Source organism: Mus caroli, chromosome 7 (genome assembly GCF_900094665.2).
Source record: "Mus caroli chromosome 7, CAROLI_EIJ_v1.1, whole genome shotgun sequence".
NCBI classification, from domain to species: Eukaryota; Metazoa; Chordata; class Mammalia; order Rodentia; family Muridae; genus Mus; species Mus caroli.
The window spans coordinates 89,147,667-89,167,463 of NC_034576.1; the positions used below are offsets into that span (position 1 = coordinate 89,147,667).

The following is a 19,797-nucleotide window of genomic DNA, read 5'->3' on the forward strand; positions in this document are numbered from 1 at the left end:
ATTTTCTTTGATTGTTGTGCTGATGTTCTCTATGGAATCTTCTGCACCTGAGATTCTCTCTTTCATCTCTTGTATTCTGTTGCTGATTCTCGCATCTATGGCTCCAGATTTCTTTCCTAGGGTTTATATCTTCAGTGTTGCCTCACTTTGTGTTTTCTTTATTGTGTCTACTTCCCTTTTTAGGTCTAGTATAGTTTTGTTCATTTCCATGACCTGTTTGGATGTGTTTTCCTGTTTTGCTTTGAGACTTCTACCTGTTTCATTGTGTTTTCCTGTTTTTCTTTAAGGACATGCAACTCTTTAGCAGTGTTCTCCTGTATGTCTTTAAGTGAGTTATTAAAGTTCTTCTTGATGACCTCTACCATCATCATGAGATATGCTTTTAAATCTGGCTCTAGCTTTTTGGTTCTGTTGAGGTGTCCAGGACTATGTGGGGTGGGAGTGCTGCGTTCTGATGATGGTGAGTGGTCTTGATTTCTGTTAGTAGGATTCTTGTGTTTGCCTTTTGCCATCTGGTTATCTCTGGGTCTGTGCAGAATACACTTGGCGGGGTCCCGGAACCAGGATGTCTGCTGCCGATGCTCAGGCAAAGCTTTCCCGGGCCAGTCGGATTCCTATCCTCTGGCTGGGAGAGTGGCCAGCTGTCTGGGGCCTGTGCAGAATACACTTGGCAGGACCTGGAACCAAGATGTCTGCTGGTGATGCTCAGGCAAAGTACTCCCTCTCTGCTCAGACCCCTTTCCTCTGGATGGGAAGGTGGCCAGATGTCTGGGGCCTGTGCAGAATACACTCGGCGGGGTCCTGGAACCAGGATGTCTGTTGCTGATGCTCAGGCAAAGTGCTCCCTCTCTGCTCGGATCCCTTTCCTCTGGCCGGGAGGGTGGACAGATGTCTGGGGCCTGTGCAGAATACATTTGACGGGGTCCAGGAACCAGGATGTCTGCTGCATTGTTTTGTTTTTTTGGAAATGTTGGTGAAAAATAGTTTAGAACTTTGGGTTGGAAAAGTCCTTTGAGAGTTCTGAGATTAGTGAGTAATTATGCAAGCATATATGGCAATGCAGATAGCAATGTGGATTCTGGAGGCCGGACTTATTAATTTCCTGAAGAAGAGATGAGAGTCTCTTAATTGCTCTATTAGGGAAATCAATATTTTAAATTAAAAACATGTTTTGTTTTGTTTTGTTTTGTTGATTTTTGTTTTTTGTCAATTGCAACTGTTCAGCTGGGCTGTTTAAGAAACTCACATAACTGAGGCAAAATTTCTGTGAAACATTTCTTGAGGGTCAGCATGCAAAACCTTCGTCCAGAAGAAGCAAAAGATGATGTGTTCTAAGAAATACCAGGGTTTTTTTAATGCATTTTAATTTTATTGCATTATAATGAGAAAAGGTACATAATTTCAATTTATCTGAATTTGTTAACATTTAAAAACATATTTGGAGTAAATAGACTTACATCGCATTCTTCTTTCCCTTTAATATCCCAACTCTTCCCAAAGATCCCCCTCCAAAACCTGCAATTCCTTTCATTTTTATCATATTCTGTAAAATTTATAAAATATTGTAACAATAAAAATGAGCATTATAAAAGCTGTTTGATATAAAACAACAATCAATTGAACAGTCTTATATAGATGCTTGTCTAAAGCAATACTGAAAATACATACGTTTTCCCAATATCTAGAACTCCAAATATATTAACTGTTTGATATTTTAAAACAATATATCACTATTAGTTTCTTAATGAACATAAATAGATAAAGTCTTTATGGTTGTTGGTTTATTTTGGTCTTAGTAGAGCTTAAAATCTTGGCTCTAACTGTGGTTCAAACACAACATAAGAACAACTTTTGGACATTAAAGTTCATTGTAATAAAGTTGTACTTCAGTGTCCCTCACATCACCAAAGGATTTTACCTCCATAGTAGACAAGCTAAAGGTTAACAGTTCTCTACCAAGGAATGAATTGTAGGCATGATTTTTGGATACAATTTCCTGCTATCGTGAAAGCTATTTGACTTGAATGATTGTCATAATCTCAGCCAACAGGGTAGAGGCTACATTCATTTAATGAATGGTGTATGTATTAAGATTGTCTATTCAGTGTAGTCATTCATCAACTGTTTCAATGAAGAATTGCTTGAGGGTGGCACAGACTTTAAGTGAGGGAAAGATTCTGGTGCATTGGCTCTGATGATTTTGAAAAGTATTCATCTCAGAATAAGAATAACTTATAAAGTCCTTTTCTTCAAAATTAATACAATAAATATCAACTAAATCCTTTTATCTCACTCTTTGCTGTTCTCTTAGAAGCCACCTCCCAAATTAATAGTCTACATTTCTTTTGGCTGTATAAATAATTTTGAAATATGTAAGCTGTTGTGAAAACCATAGTATCGAGTAAAAACATCAAAAAAAAAAAAAACACAATCCTACTAATAGAGAGCCTGAGATAGGAGAAGCATGATTTCAAGACCATTATGTGGCACACAGCAAGACCCTGTCACCTACAAACAAGCAGAAAGTGTATATGGGTTATACAATACTGGACCCATTTCTCCCATTACCAAATTAGAGATACCATTTGATGACAGCCAACAAATTTCTAATACCTCATATTTTTGAATTTCAATTGATAAACATATGTTGATAATATTAATTTTCATATTAAGAGATATTAAGGAAAGTGATTGTTACTTCCTGTTAATTTTCATCTTAGAGGTGGAATTATGTCTGAGTGGGTTTGTTGAAAGATCACTTTCTTGCTTATTCTAGGGTACAATTTCACTCCTTGTATCTGTGTTTTCCATTCCTCATCCTTTGTAAGGCTGTATTTGTGGAAATTTATTGCATAAATTTGATTTTGTCATGGGATATCTTGTTTTCTCTGTCTATGGTGATTGAGAGTTTTGCTGGGTATAGTAGCCTGGGCTGGCATTTGTGTTCTCTGTATGACATCTGTAAAGGATTTTCTAGCTTTCATAGACTCCAATGAGAAGTCTGGTGTAATACTGATAGGTCTGCTTTTCTATGTTACTTGACCTTTTTCCCTTACTACTTTTAAAATTCTTTCTTTGTTTAGTGTATTTGATGTTTTGATTATTATGTGAGGGGAGGAATCCTTTTCTGGCTGAGTCTATTTGGAGTTCTGTAGGCTTCTCATATGTTCATGGGCATCTCTTTCTTTAGGTTAGGGAAGTTTTTATCTATAATTTTTTGAATATATTTACTGGCCCTTTAAGTTGGGGATCTTTACTCCCTTCTATACCTAGTATACTTAGGTTTGGTCTTCTCATTGTGTCTTGGTTTTAGGTTTCTTGGATGTTTTAGGTTAGGAGCTTTTTGCCTTTTGTGTTTTCTTTCACTGTTGTGTCAATATTTTCTATGGTATTTTCTGCACCACAGATTCTCTCTTCTATCTCTCGTATTCTTTTGGTGATGCTTGCATCTAGGACTCCTGATATCTTTCCTAGGTTTTCTAGCTCCAGCGTTGTCTTTACTGTTTTTAGTTCCTGTTTTAGATCCTGGATGTTTTTGTTCCTTTACTTCACCTATTTGATTGTATTTTCCTGGAACTCTTTAAGAGATTTTTTTGTTATCTCTTTAAGGGCATCTAGCTGTTTACCAGTGTTCTCCTGTATTTCTTTAAGGGAATTATTTATGTCCTTCTTAATGTCCTCTATCACCATCATGAGAAGTAATTTCAGATCTGAATATTGCTTTTCCGGTGTTGTAGGGTTATTCAGGACTTGCTATATAGGGAGAATTGGATTCCAATGATGTCAAGGAAACTTGTTTTCTGTAGCTTATGTTCTTATGCTTGCCTCCTGCTATCTGGTTATCTCTAGTGCTACCTNCGCTGGCTATGTCTGACTGGAGCCTGTCCTTCCTCTGATCCTAGTTGTGTCAGCCCTCCTCAGAGTCAAGCTGTCTCTGTTAATCTGTGAATCTGGGATCCTGTTATTCTGAGGTCCTGGGTATGTCTGAGCTCCTGGGAGTCAAGCTGCTTTTGGGACCCTGTGATCTTGGTGTGACCAAGGTCCTGGGATCCTGGGATCCTGGGCATGTTAGAGTACCTGGGAGTGGAGCTGCCTCTGGGTGTTGTGGGGCTGGTTGTGGAGTTAGCACCCAAGGTCTTCTCAGGGACTGGCCCAGACAGACTGGAAGGAACACTTATCACTGGTCCGGTGGAGTTACTGTGAGCTTGGGTTCCACCAGTCCCATTTAATCCCAGTGTTGGGAAAGAGGTTGTGTCCTCCTCACCTTTGATCCTCTGATCCTGGTCATATTGGAGCATCTGGTAATGGAGCTGCCTCTGGGTGTTGTTGGGCTGGCTCATAGTTCCATTTTTTAAGGCATGAATATAGTCAAGGATAGCGCTGAGGTTTTGCCTTATGAAAAATCAGCCCAGCTGCTATGTCTTGACATGAAAAACCAGGAAAGAACACTGGTCAATATATAGCCCCAGGATTAAAGTATCATGGATTAGTTCATATTGTTGTTCCTCCTATGGAGTTGCAAATCCCTGCAGCTCCTTAGGTACTTTCTCTAGCTCCTTCATTGGGAACCCTGTGCTCTGTCCAATGGATGAATGTGAGCATCCATGCCACAGACCCTCTGGGTCCCTGTGTCTGCGTGGAATGGATCTCACAACGCGGGTGGGCAAAGCGTGGATGAATGACAATCAGATGCACACAGGAGAGGTTGTGTGTAGAATCTGAATGTAATTTTACAACTCGAGCATCAGACTTTTTATACAGAAGACAATAAGGAAGTTGGGTGACATACCCGCAAGGTACAAAATGAGGTAACCGGATGCTTAATGACTCTTAAACAGAATGAAAACTCAAAGACTGGCAGGAACTGGGCAATAAAATAACTTAGACAATGTCAGCCCTATCTAAGGTCAGCTATAGTCTTAGAAGCCAGGTGTGAGAACTTTTCACTCCTAGGGCAAGGGCATTCACACCCAAGTCATGGTTCTAACTAGGGAGTTCCGTTCTAGCTAACCATCTCATGAATAATGCAATACTCTAAAACCACAGCCTGATCTGCTTCCTAAACCATTGTAAATTCCTGTAAATAGGTGTAACTCAGCTATAGTTCTAAGCATCTATTCTGGTTTCCCCTACAGTCAGAAACTTCTTTCTTCCTAGGTGATGGTAGATTCCTGTNAANGGCAGTGACCTAACTTTTACTCAAAGAGATAGTGTAATACCAGGGGCAGTACTGAACTCCAAGCCCACGGTCTTGCTAAGGACGAACTAGGACTGTTGGAACACTGGCGGACGGCTTTAGCTATGTCAGAATTTAATCTTAAAAGGCACTTATGATAGGAAAATATTGAAATAGAGCACATGGATCCATACACTAGACTAACACAGAAATGGAACGCGGGAATGAAAAATTACTGTATGGGTAGGGAACGCTAGACTCAAGGAGGAGAACTTCCTTGAAATTCTTTTGCCTCATGAGTGACTTTTAAGCCTCTCGGCCTGTCCAGTTGACTCGACCGGAGAGCGTAGCACATCCACTTCTGTATTTGTCAGGCACTGGCAAAGCCTCTCAGGAGACAGTTTTATCAGGCTCCTGTCAGCAAGCTCTTGTTCGCATACAGTATTTTTTGTTTTGGGGGGTTGTTTATGGGATATATCCCCTGGTGGGGCAGTCTCTGGATGGTCATTCCTTCAGTCTCTGCTCTGAACTTGTCTCTGTAACTCCTTCCATGGGTATTTTGTTCCCCCTTCTAAGAAAGATGAAAGTATCCACACTTTGGTCTTCCTTCTTGAGTTTCATGTGTTTTACAAATTGTATCTTGGGTATTCTGAGCTTCTGGACTAATATCCACTTACCAGTGAGTGCATATCATGGGTGTTCAGAGCTCCTTGGGAATAAGCCACCAATCAAAGAAAATACATGTTGGCACTCATGGCTCTAGCTGCATATGTAGCAGAGGATGACCTAGACAGTCATCAATGGGAACAGAGGCACTTGGTCCTGTGAAGGTTATATGCCCCATTATAGGGGAATGCCAGGACCTGGAAGTATGAGTGGGTGGGTTGGTGAGCAGTGAAAGGTCAGAGGGGATAGGAGATTTTCGGGAGCTGGGGGCACTATGAAAGGGTATAACATTTGAAATGTAAATAAAGAAAACATCTAGTTAAAAAACAAAAGAGTCATGGAGAGAAGTGGAGGCCTGGCACTATGTAGCAGGTACTGAATTCCTTAAAAATCCCAGTTTTAGAAAAAAAAAAGCCTGTATATTTGAAAAGAGCTGTTCTATGGTACTCCTACCAAAACAGCAGCAGATATAGTTAAGTGGCACATCCTGAAACACAGAAAACAAGCTGTTGAGTGTTGGAGGAGGGTCTTATGCATAGTCTATTCAGATGCTTATTGCAATGTATTAAAACCTAATTACAGTCCAGACATTGACATTGACATGGATATTGAAGTCTCTCCAGACTGGGTATAGGAGATAGAAAAGTTTGACTTCCAATCCCACATATGTAGCAGTGGGAGAGGATATGCCTAATTGTGCAAAGGCTTGATACACCAGTGTAGCAGGATAAACAAGGGGTTTTACCCTCTCAGAGATAAAGGGGAGAGTGGATGAGTAGAAGGACTCTCTAATGGGGGGCAGAGGGGACGAGAATGCTGTAGCTTTTGGGTTGCACATAAATGAACAAATAAATACATAAATGTAAAGAAAGATTAGAAGATCATTTTCAGAGAAATTATAGCTTTTCACTTCCTAGTCCTATTCAATAGCCCATTTAATGTTCTTTTTCTATGACCTGTAGAGAGAATATCTTGTGGATTGAAACAATGCATTGTCTGTCAATTAAAAGGCCTATGGCATTGGAAGGAAATAGGGGGTAAAATATCCAGCAGGAGAAGGAACTCTGGGATAGAGCTAAGCAGGGATCTGCTCACAAAAATGTGAGGAAACTGACACATGGTACCTGATCACAGCCATGTGGCAGAATGTGGACTAAAATAAATGTATTATCTTAAGTTATGATTGTTGTAGGAGAGCCTAGCAATATGGGTATTATATAAATACATAAATAAACAAATAAATAAATATATATAGTGAGTATGAAACTTATTTCTGGGAGCATTGGAATGGGAAGCAAAACCAGGACAAATTTCTACAATGAACTTTCTGTGTACTGTGGAAAGAAGAGATTGTTTGGACTGAAATATTTGCAGACAATCTTTTCATATTTACATATATATATATATATATATATATATATATAAATTTTAAATTTCAGTCTCTTCTATTAAATCATTATCTCCTTGAAACTAGTTTATAAGTTTTTCAACCTAGCCAATCCCAATGTTTAACACAAAACCTGAACAAAATGATCATGTAGTAATATTCAACAACTCATCTGTTTGTATATCTGTATGTATATATAAATTAGTTCTATATATCTTAACTTATAATACGTAAGAGATTTTGTTTATTCTTGACATAGTACAACACATAACTGCAATTTCAGTGTTTGGGAGCAAATAATATAAAATCGAGGCTAAGCCTAGCTTACTCAACATGAAATCTTTTCTCAGAAAAACAATAAAACCAAGTTTGTAATAAATATGTTATTTCATTGTACTATTTATTTTAAAATTAATAATAATCAAGTAGACCCCACAGAGTCAAAACTTAAATCCTAAAAATCAAAAGGTACTATAACATTATATATACTTTTTTTCTGATTTTTATAATATATACAAACCACTCTTAAGGGAGATCCATGCCCAGGAATAAAATGCCACAGAAAAAGAACTCAGCAGTAATTTTAGTATTGTTTTGTCTCAAAATGCATTGTTTAGGCCATTTAATTTATTGTCAAGCCCAGTGTGGCCCTGGTGGAGACAGAGTGACATGGTTTCTGCTCTTAGGACATGACCTCAATTTGAGCCTTCACTAGTGATAATGGCTTCTGTGGGTGTAAGTCTTCTTTGTGTAATAATGTACCTGCTTTCACATTCCTCTGAGGAATGTCCTCTATGTTTATATTAATGACTTCATGAAAATCTGAGACAGCACAAATCCAGGAGGTTAATGTGTTTCTAAGGTCTCAGTAAGATGGAAAACACTGGGAGCTCCAGGACAGCCTTTCAAGCTGAGGATAAGAGCTCTAAATATATGAGTTCAATATATATATATTGTTTCTCAGCTATGCAAAACATAAGAATGCAATATGAATTATGATGGGCTTCATGAATCTAAAGGAACAAAGACAGTTACACTATGAGCCAATTTGTAAGAAAGATATAAAGGCGGGACGATTCCTGAATTTCAGATCAGCAAATGACAGAGTGAAGAGGTGAGGCCCAAGTGTGGTAGAAATCGTAGTGTCAGGGCAGGGTGCCATCTTAACGGAGGAGTGTTTGGACCAAAACAAAACACATGAAGCTGTGCTTAGGTGCCTTAGGAAGGCCCAAATATGGATACTTGACTCCTTCTCAGATGAGGAAACAAAATGATCACTTAAAGCAGACAAAGGGAGTGACCTGAGTGGGAAAGTGGAAGGGGAGGAAAAGGGAGGCAGGATCAGGTATGGCGGAAGACAGGAGAGAAGACTAGAGGGCCAGGAGAATAAATGGAAGTATGCAGCACTGTTGCAATTAGTAACTGCTGGGAGAGGTAGAGTAGGTTTTTGAGGAATGTTTCTCCAGAGATGCTACCTGTGTTTCTATAAGCTATAAGCTTACTGACAGCCCTGTGTGAATGCTGAGGTGTTAAGGAAAAAGAACAAAAGAACACAAAAGGAGTGAAGAAATCAAGGGAGTAAGGTGGGAGAGAGACTGAAGAGGAAAAAAATGGGGTTTGAATTTCACCAAAACAAAGAGTATGAATATAAAAAAGACTAAGTCAATAAACAATACAAACCATTATGGCTATCTCCTTTTATAACGTATTCAAAAGTGTAATGTGCTGCCATAAGTCTATGTAAAAGTAAACCAACCCTCTCTTTTTCCCTATCTCATTAGTTAGTTTGGCTAATAAACACAATTTCAAATATGCTATAAAATGTAATTGACTTATTTTCCACTAGAGAACATGAAATGGGGTGGAGAGGTGCCTTGGTTGGTAAATGTTTTCTGGATAAGCATAAGAATGTCGATATGGACCTGTAAAACTGCTATGGAAACTGAGTGAGATGGCATGTCTATCACCCAATTAATGTGGGAAAGGAAAAAAAAATTGATTCCTGGGGCATGATGTCTACCCAGGTCCTTCAGATATCAAATATATGCATTTCAGGATCAATGAGTCAGCTTGACTTAAATGTGTGACTTAAAATGACTTAAAACACAAATTGTGGAACCATAGAGTAAACACCTAAAAGATGATCTCTGTACTCCATTAGTTCATGTGCAGAAAAAGAATTAAATACACATACACAAACACACAAAGAATATACACCTATGTATACCTTACATACACACGCAAGCACAAAATTAAATATTCAAATGGAGACTGTAGGTAATATGAAGAGGTATTTCTACATAGCTAGCAAGTATAATCCTCACTCAAAACACAACATAGTATTCAGGATGTCAAAATTTGCAGAAAATAAATGAAATTATACACATATTGTGTTGCAAATTGTATATTTGAAAATATGTTGATTGATAAAGCATTTGAATAGAGAGGGTAAAGAGAACCATCATTAAAAATATATAAACACACTCTATACATATACATATATACATGGATACACACAGAATAACAACATAAGAAGGATAATGACTGTACTACTCACAATCTTAGCCTGTATGCAAAAGAACAAAGGCATAAGTAATTAAACAGAACAGAAATGAAGTATAGGTATAGGAGGGTAACATTAAGTCATGTTTGTGTTGGAGCTTTAGAAGGAAACAGATTTCCTCATAGCTTTTAACAAGTTTCTTGGGCTGAAGACATTTCACAGGGAAGTGAACTCTGTAGAGTGTTCTCCTTTCCCTACAAGTCATGTCTCCTGCAAATGCTCTCTAGTTATTGTTGATGTCATGCAGTGGATGAACTTTACTGAAATAGGAAACACTTTTAATACCACACAATGGTTTTTTTTTGTTCTTTATTATTTTATTTTATTTTATTTTATTTTTTGATTTGTGAAGTACCTTGTCACAGGAAGATAATATTGAGAGTTTCCCTGGATAGTCACAGTCTGTCAAAGAGGCAAAGGGGGACCCTATTTCTGAGAAGGCAGATTTCCTCATAAAGTGAATCAATAAAAACTGTTACTTCTTTCTCCCCCACATTGTCAAATTGTCAGCTGTAACCTTCATATACTGCTCTTTAAACACATTAGTTACCAATGTGCTAACTGATGTCTTGGAATATTTATACCCTGTAAACAGGTCTGGTATTCTTTGCAAACACACTGCAAAGGACCCCTTGGGTTCTAATGCATTTCTGTCCTTACTGAATATTTTTTCTCTGCAAACCACAGGCATAGCCATTTTCCTTGTAGCCTTCTCCTGTGAATGACAAAAATAAATGCTTACAGCTCTCAAGGGGGTGGGAGTGGGGGATAAGAAGGAAAGAAAGAGAGGAGGGGCAAGCCTCCTCATTTATAGTGAGTCAGGCAAAACTGGCTGTTGTCAGGTAACTGTGGGGCAGAGCCTAGACAAAATGCTAACAATTGTTATTTTGTTTTGTTTGTAAAGGAAGTAAAGAGTTATCAGATCACCAGATATTCATTCAATCTTGCCATGAAGAGAAAATTAGCAATTCTTTTAGAAAGGTATACTCCCCAAATGAGAATGGCTTTACATACAAGAGCAGAAATTGGAATTTTAACTCTATAGGTTAGTCTGATATAATTTTCTAATCTTTGATCAGATCAGCTATCACATGAGTGTTTTTATTTCAAGGTAAAAATGAGTATCTGCATTTTTTTTGAGAGTCAATAATTGCAAAGCTTGGTTGTAAAATGTGAGGCACTATACCATGGAGAGATACTTTGTACTCTTCAGTGAAGTGAACCCCTTGGGCAGAGAATTTTGTGCAAACTCCTTAAAGCACACTTGACATCAGTATTTCTCAGGCTGTAAATCACAGGATTAAGTGCTGGAGGCAACACAGTATATAGCACAGAAAACAGCCTGTCTGCAATTGATGCTGAACTTGAGGGTGGCTTCAGATAGACAAAGCAAGCAGTAGCAATGAAAACACTGAAAACAGTGAGGTGGGGGAGGCAGGTGCCAAATGCTTTGGACTGACCTTTAGTGGTAGGAATCCTCAGCACAGTGGAGAAAATATAAAAGTAAGAGAGCACAACACATATGATACAAACCATGACCAGACAAAGACCAATTCCAAGACTTGTATAAATGACCATAAGTGTGTCAGAGCAGGAGATCCTTAACAATGAGGGAACATCACAGAAAAACTGTGGGATCACCATGGAGCCACAGAAAGGCATGGAAAATGTGCCAGCTGTGTATAAAGCTCCAAACAATATTCCAGTAGCCCAGGAAACACCCACCATCAGCACACAGTTACCATTACTCATGATGGCCTCATAGTGTAGGGGACAGCAGATGGCAACATAGCGGTCATATGACATTGCTGTTAGGAGAAATACGTCTCCAGCTGCAAAAGAAGTCATTAAAAACAATTGGAGGGCACAACCCAGAATAGAAATTGAGTTATTGTGAGTTATGCTATTGATAAAGAAATTTGGGATTGGAACAGAAATAAAGAATACATCAAACAGGGACAAATTCTTTAGGAAAAAGTACATGGGCGTTTGGAGTTTCAGATCCAGAGTGATGAGTGTGATGAGAAGAAGGTTACTCATTATGACTGCTAGGTATATTACCAGCAAGAACAGCCCACATACAGTCTGTAGTTCTGGAGTAGACGAGAATCCCATAAGGATGAACCCTGTTATTCTAGTGGCATTTGGCACACTAGAGTTTTCCACAGCCTGTCACGTATGAGAAGTAAGCAAAAATTAGCACTTTGATGTACAGAAATGCTCAGTCGAAATGGACCCAGGATCCTACCTAGATACTGCCCCCATTTTTTCTTTCTACAAGGTAATGCTTTTACTGGATACATTAATTGTACTAATTCGCTTTCTATTACTGTTTTACCATGTTTTGCTACAAATTTTTAGAATGATTGTTAGTTATATATTATCCTTTTCTTAATAGAATTGACTCTTTCCTTGAAATTGCAGTTGTTCAGTTGGCAACAAACTACAGAATAAAACCTTCAAGTTTCTCCATGCACTATTTTATTAACTTTGTTTTAATCTTGGCTTAGAGCACTACTATGCTTTGTATGGCCACACTTACCACCTCAAAAGTATTTTCCTTACCAAGGGGCCTCTCTTCCCAATGATGACCAACTAGGCCATCTTCTGCTACATATGCAACTAGAGACACAAAGTACAGGGCCAAGAAGTGGAGTGGGTGGGTAGGGGCGCAGGGCAGGGCGTGGGGGGAAGGTATAGAGAACTTTAGGGATAGCATTTGAAATGTAAATAAAGAAAATATTTAATAAAAAATAAAATAAATAGAATTAAATAAATAAAAAGAATTTGCCTAATGCTAATAAGTGTCCTTTTTTGTACCTGAAATGTTTTCAAAATATTGCCATCTGCCACATTTTATCATGTTTTCTGGACCCTTTGAGTAGAACCTGTATTCCTTCTTCTGTTGGCTCAATCATGTTTGGACAAAAGCTTTCTTCACCATGTATTTTTCTGTGACAGGCCTGTGCCCCTAAGCAGAATGATCATTTCCTAGGTACCAATTTGTCTCTTCTCTGGTTGATATATAAAAGATTAAACACCTTGCAGTGTAAAAGACTATTCTACATCCTAGCAGAAACAGTTTTCTCTACATTTACCCCTAATTACCCTTAGCAATTTTAACCTTACTGATAAAATTCAATAAGTTCAGAACGGAGATAATAGTCCAAAAGTAACATTTTGACCAGGAATATGTGAGATTAATAGCTCTTATCCTTTTTCTAATAATCTATGACTTCTTTTTTCTACTTTTAAATATATAGTTATATGTTTATATTTATCAAATTCCTTCCCTGACTTTCAGGATTGTTTTTTATTTGCTTTCTGTGATGATATTAACCACTTCTAATTTCCACTGTAATTCCATAACAAAACAATTTAAGTTCCCTTGCTTAAGAAAATAATATTATCCATCATATTAAATTCATCTGTAAAATAGGCATATGTTGTAATTGTAAACTCTCAGCTATAGTTATATTAAAAACTTAAACATATACAAATAAATATCTCTGTCATCATGGATATAAACAAAATAAAATAAGTGTAGAATTTTGTGTAACATTCATGTCATCTTCAATTAATAAAATCTTAAATTATAGAAGATATCAATAAATTTGCTATGAGAAGTGATTTGGAGCCCCCTTGGAAATGGGAGATATGGACTTCCACAGTGAAGGGCATTTGAGTGTGTGTGTGTGTGTGTGTGTGTGTGTGTGTGTGTGTGTGTAAATATATTAAATCTCTTTCTCCTTCTATCTCCTGCTTCCAGGATGACAACTCTGTGACTATTCATTTATTAAATGCCTAGGCCATAATCTTTGGCTCATTCCCTGGCTAACTCATAATTTATCTAACCCACACAAACTACTCTGTGACTACCACTTAGTTACTTACTTCTCCTTCAGTTCCAGCCTTTTTCCTTGGATTCCCCCTCAAGTACTCCTCCAGCATCTCCATTGAATCAACTTTTCTTTCTTCTCCTATTATTCTTTTACCAATTCTCAGGATCCTCTGACTTCCTGCCAGTGTCCCACCTCCTATTTACTGTCTCAACTCATTAGCCATAAGCTTTTTTATTGACAGCTGATACTTATAAGTGATTCTCTCTACATGTACACATATACATGCATGCACTATCTTAGTAAACCAAGACAACAACAGAAAGGAGGTACTGTATTTGAAAGAGAGAACACAGGAATATGAGGTGGGGGTTAAAGTGATGCAAGGAAATTAAAAAAATAATTTAATTAAATCATATCCTCAAAAAATGTTTTATAAAATCAAAATAGAAAAAAAAGTGAGTGGCTGGAGCCATGGCTCAGAAGATGAAACACTTGTTGCTCTTGGAGACAATGTGAATTCATTTTGCAAAAGCTACATGGTGGCCCACAATCGTCTGTGACTCCAGTTGAAGGGCTCTAACACCTATTTCTAGCTTCTATGGCACCAGGCATGTACAGTGTATACAAACGTTAATACACAAAACCACAAATATACATAAAATTAAAATATGAATTATGTCTTCAATAAAGTATATACCTAAATTTGGAAAGTTTTTGAGTCACATACATGCATGTGTATTATGGATATGTCAGGATTTTCTTGTGTTTCCTTTGTACAGAAAACTTGAGAGACCATCATATCAAACTATTTCATCCAATTGTGCTTTCATATTTATCTTTAACATACCAGGTTATGATCACTTCTTAGTAAGATCTAACATATGCTGATATCCTGCTGCTTCAAGCTCTATCTGTAAGTTCATTACTGGTTACTATATTTGTGATAGGTGTATTCCTCATTGAAAATAGACACAATGTCACATTTATTCAGAATTCTCAAATACCTGGAACATGGCTTGTCATCAGGCATGTAGAGAAAGGACTTCCAACAAATCCAGTTAAGAAGGAAAAAAATATAAACATTAACATTCAGGTTATTGAAGGATCACATAAATGTTAGCAAATTCTGTATTTCTCACCTATAGTTAAAATTTTGGCCTCTGGTAAGACTCAAACATAGGTGCTAAACTTTATCCTCTTCTTAATATAGATTAAAGCAAATACAAATAAGAATATAGTTTACCATGTTTGAAGTTATGATTAGATTTTCTTTGAAACACTATGTAATCTAGAGGTCTCTAACAGACCTTTTTAAGGCCTTTGGTTACAACCTTAATATTCCCCAAAGAAAAATCATTCTTAATAGTCTTACTTATTATTTACTTTTTTTAAAAGACAATTAGTGTTAAGATAATTGGCATTTTCTGTAGGAAAGAAAGATCATTCCCCAGAAAATGCATAGAAAAATCATGAAGAAATTGGCTCACACTTTCCTAGGATAATATGAAACTAAATACATATTATTTAGCTCATGATTTGAGCTTAGGAATCATGCACATTGCATGGAAGGGAAGTCATGTTGTCCGTAGTAAGGGTCAAATTCAACCTGAAATTAGGAAGACACATGTCAAGACAATGTTGATGCTCTGCTCATCCATTCCTCTTTATTCAGTTAAGGACCATTTTCAATAGAACTATAATTTTACACTCAAAGTGTACTCCCAAGGTCATTCACTCATATTTGAAAGACCATCATGAATATGTCAAGACATTTCTTGGTAATGTCATTTTATATCACACACAGTTGAAAATTACTGTAAGCCATGATAGTTTCATTCTTTGCCATCTTGATACCCAAATGTATAATGTTTACATAATATCATACCACTCCTGGTGTCTAAACTTTCATATTCATTTTACAATGCAGAATTCATTTTGTCTTTTAAGGTTTATATAGGTTTTTTGTTTGTTTGTTTTTTTGTTTTTTTATAAACCTAAAAAAAGGTTTATAAAGTTTTAACAGCACCATTTATTGTTCAGGAGTCTTCTCTTCAAATTTCATTTGAAACATATGTTGACCCATGAACTTTATAAAATCAAAATATAAATTACAAACTGTAAATACACAATGGCACAGTGTAAGCATTCTCACTGCAAACGTAAAAGGGATGGTAGTTCATAGCACAAAAAGAAAATGGTTTGGAACAAAACTAAAACATTAAAGAAACATCAAATACTTAGCTCCATATCTGATATTTGGGACTTATGATGGTATCATTTGGGCTTAAATAGCCTTCAGCAACTTCTCAGCTCTACCTCTGCCACTCCCTCACTGTCATCCTAATTGAAACTGGACCATCTCTACACTGATCACTTTCTTTGGTAGATGTTCCAGAATCCTGGCATCACCCAAATTATAAAGTTCCCACTGCAACTTGTGATTCATTTTCTAGTTAAATGCAATGACCAATCAGGGGCCTCTTTTGAGGAATTTTACCTTGCCACACATTCTCTAGCCTCAGGAGCCTTCAGGAACTTTGTTGCCAGCCTCCATATTCCCTTCTATGTAGAATCCCACTGCAAAATCAGTTCCTCATGATTGAGTCGTCCAAGATAGCCTAACATGTGCTCAAGATGTGGCTAAGACTCTTAGGTGGAAGTTATAGTTCCAGTCTAGGATATTGATGATAACATCTTGGAAAATCTTTTATGTATGGCTATGTGTGAGCAGAGGATCCCATTAGCATTCCTACTTTTAGTTGTTACATTTGAAGGGAGATTCCATTTAACTAATTTGGAGACTTTGATAGGTAGGAAGGTTTTGCCATTGGATCATTCTTCCTTTTGTCTGGGTTGCAGCTTGTGCCACTTCCTTAGTTAGATTCACCTATTTAGGAATTTATGCCTTTATGCCATTTATTGAAAACTTTTACCTTGCTTATAATTCTTTCCTATGTAAACTGTCCATTGACCATAATTTTACAAGATTAAATGAACAACCAACTAATCATCTGAAAAGTATGAACTATTTAACTGTACACAGTTAACTGGCTAGTACCTGGTGATCACACAGAGATAATTGGAGCATTGAGCAGTCCTGTGATGTTAGGTATATTTAGGAAACTAACATCTGATGGGTGATTCATTCTCAAAGAAGGGAATCTCAGCTCTTATGCATGCATGGAAGAGGAGGGTTTTTTTTTCCCCATAAGTCTGGGCAGCATGTGCAATGACTACTGTAGAGAGAAACATGACCAGTGCATGATCACAGGATTCTCAAGAACAAATTTACTTAGATAAAGGAAGAAAAAAGCTTAGTGTTGTCGTTTGAACCTATAATTAATATTATAGTACCTGGATAAACTGAGATAAGATAATTGTCACCCTGAGATATACAGAATGTATTAGTATAGCATTGGCTACAATGTAAGAATTTTGTTTGAATTAATAGTAGTGGTACTATGGGTTGTTTTAGTAGTAGTAATAGTAGTAGAGTAGTAGTAGTAGTAGTAGAAGTAGTAGTAGTAGACCTAATAAAATATCTGGTGGCTTATCAACAGGTTTTCTAGGTCATAAACAGAATTTTGGCTTACATCATTATAAAAATATCACCATTTGAACTTTATATTATGGTAGAAATATGTTTTAAATGACATTATGAAATGTTCTTTCTGGTTGTGGTGTAGAGGATACTTTAGAAAAAGATGATAGAGGAAGAAACTCACTCCTTAGGACAATATTATGTTACCTAAATTGTAGACTTGAAAACTTTATATGCTAGCATTCTAGTGATAATAGAAATATAATAGAAAAGAATATGGTAGTAAAATCAGAATTAGTTTTTCTTGTACATGAATTGTGATTCAGTCATAATAATAAGAATAGGGTAGTTTTATTTTTCTTAAATTGGATGGAAAAAACTGAGTTTAGAAATTTATTTTGTATAGCTAAAAATTCAAGCTTCAAGAATATAATTTAAGGTATTGGCACATGTTTAAATGGAAACTTAGCACACCAGTGCTTCAAAAAACACATGACAGCAAATGTATTATTCAAAATATAAATGGAATTATTGATTTTATCAAATGCACATGTCTTAGGGTTTCCTTTGCTGTGAAGAGATGTGATGATCAAGGATAACCAAAACAACTCTTTTATTTTTGTAATTCTGTAAAATATATATTATGTTTATAATGTAATTTATATAAGTATATAATGTATATAATGTAATTTTTTATGTTTATATTATAATATATGAAATTGAAAATATAATATGTATTATATATATATTAGGAGAAGAAGATAAAGTTAAGAAGTTTGGGGAATTTTTTAATTGCTTATTTATTTATTTATTTATTTATTTATTTATTTATTTATAATCATTTCAAATGTATCCCCTTTTCCAGTTTCCCCTCCATAAATCCCTTATGCTCTCTCCCCTTTACCTACCACTATGAGGGTTCTCCCTCTCCTACCCATCCACTCCTACCTTGGTGCCTTAGCATTTCCCTACCTGAGACATTGCTCCTCCACAGGATCGAGACTCCCCTTGCAGTGATGTCTGATGAGGGAATCCTCTACTACATATATACCTGGAACTATGGGCACCTCGATGTGTACAGTTTGGTTGATAGTTTATTCCCTAGGAACTTTGAGGTGTCTGGTTGGTTGATATTGTTATTCTTCCTATGGTGTTGTCAAGCTCTTCAGCTCCTTAAGTCCTTGCTCTAACTTCCCCATTGGGGTCTGTACACTAAGTGCAATGTTTGGATTTTTTTAAAGATTTATTTTATGTATATAAGCACACTGTAGCTGTCTTCAGACATGAAAATCTCATAGTATACCATTGAAGATGGTTGCAAGCCAAAGTCTGGTTCCTGGGAATTGAACTCTGGGCCTCTGGAAGAGTAATCAGTGCTTTTATTCATGAAGCCATCTCTTCAGCCCTCCAAGGCAACTCTTGTAAAAGAAAATATTTTGTTGTTAATGGTTTACCATGTCCAAGGTTCAATCTATTATCATCATTGTGGGAAGCATAGCAGCATGCAAGCAGACATGGTGCTAGAGGTGAAAAGAATTATATATTTTGATCCAAAGGCAGCAAGAAGAATTCTGTCATCTACCATATGATAGGAAAATGGTCTCCTCTACATTGGGCAAAGCTTGAGTATAGGAAAGGATCTCAAAACTTATACCCACAGTGACATACTTTCTCCAACAATGCCCATACCTTCGAATAGTGCCACGTCCCATGGGCCAAACATATTCAAGCCACCACAGTACACAACAGGAGTATACTGCTAATGATGTATTTAAAATAAATTTTAATTAGGAAGTTACATAAGTATTTACAAATAGCAATCATAACCACATATCTGGCTGGCCACAACAACTTGGTATTGTTTGTACAAATGAGTCAACAGAGAATGCAGCCCTAACATCAAAGGGAGTAACAGACATATTATATTTCAGTCAAATATGAATGTCCATGGTCTAGGAACATGGAGTCAGGCTTCTTCAAATACATGAAGTTATATAGTTACCAAAGAAAATATGGTTGCAAATAAAAGCATGTTTACAAATATGTTCATGGAAATACTATTTAAGTAAGTTAAAGAAAAACAGGGAAATTTCAAATTTCCAATATATAAATACAAGTCATTTGTATAATTGGGTTATAGAAAATAATCACTATAATCAAGGCAATAACTAAATTGCTCTTAAATAGAATAACATACAGAGAAAATATTGAACAGTTCAGAATGTATTATCAAGATCATTTGCATATAACTTTTATATTTTTCTGAATAATTAAACGTTATAAAAACTAATGGTATTTTTAGGCATAATAATCACACTTACATGTAAAGTAATGTACACACTTACTTAAAAAATGACAAATGTTGACACAAATTTATCAAGATTCAAATGTAAACAGTAGGTAAACATTGACTACAGCATTTAGTAGGTATGGACAGTTAATGCAAAGATCCAGGGTTGCCTGATCAGTGCTCAGAACTAGTTACTGTTAACTTTTCAGCCTTAAATGGGGTATGAATGACATGCTAACAAGGTTCAGGAAACACTGTGAAAGGTAGTAGAAAGAATGTAAGAGCCAAGAGATAAGTAAATGGGTAATTGGATTCTCTTTTATGAGCATGAA

At 36.5% G+C, this 19,797-nt stretch overlaps 2 protein-coding genes across 2 annotated transcripts in view; both read right to left on the reverse strand.

Moving 5' to 3' along the window:
• Folh1b (folate hydrolase 1B) overlaps window positions 1-19,797 on the reverse strand; it is a 259,684-nt gene that overhangs the window by 62,607 nt on the left and 177,280 nt on the right. The gene's annotated exons all lie outside the window — the stretch shown is intronic.
• On the reverse strand, window positions 11,002-13,749 carry LOC110297326 (olfactory receptor 14A2-like). Its single transcript, XM_021166083.1, has 2 exons — window positions 13,687-13,749; window positions 11,002-11,961 (listed from the first exon to the last, which is right to left on the reverse strand). The coding sequence occupies exons 1-2, from the start codon at window positions 13,747-13,749 to the stop codon at window positions 11,002-11,004; spliced, it is 1,023 nt and encodes a 340-aa protein (XP_021021742.1).

Coding starts and splice junctions, on each gene's coding strand:
- LOC110297326 (XM_021166083.1), bottom strand. CDS start 13,749: ATGGAGATGCTGGAGGAGTACTTGAGGGGGAATCCAAGGAAAAAGGCT. Junction 11,962..13,686: donor AGGCTGGAACTGAAGGAGAA/GTAAGTAACTAA, acceptor CATACGTGACAG/GCTGTGGAAAACTCTAGTGT.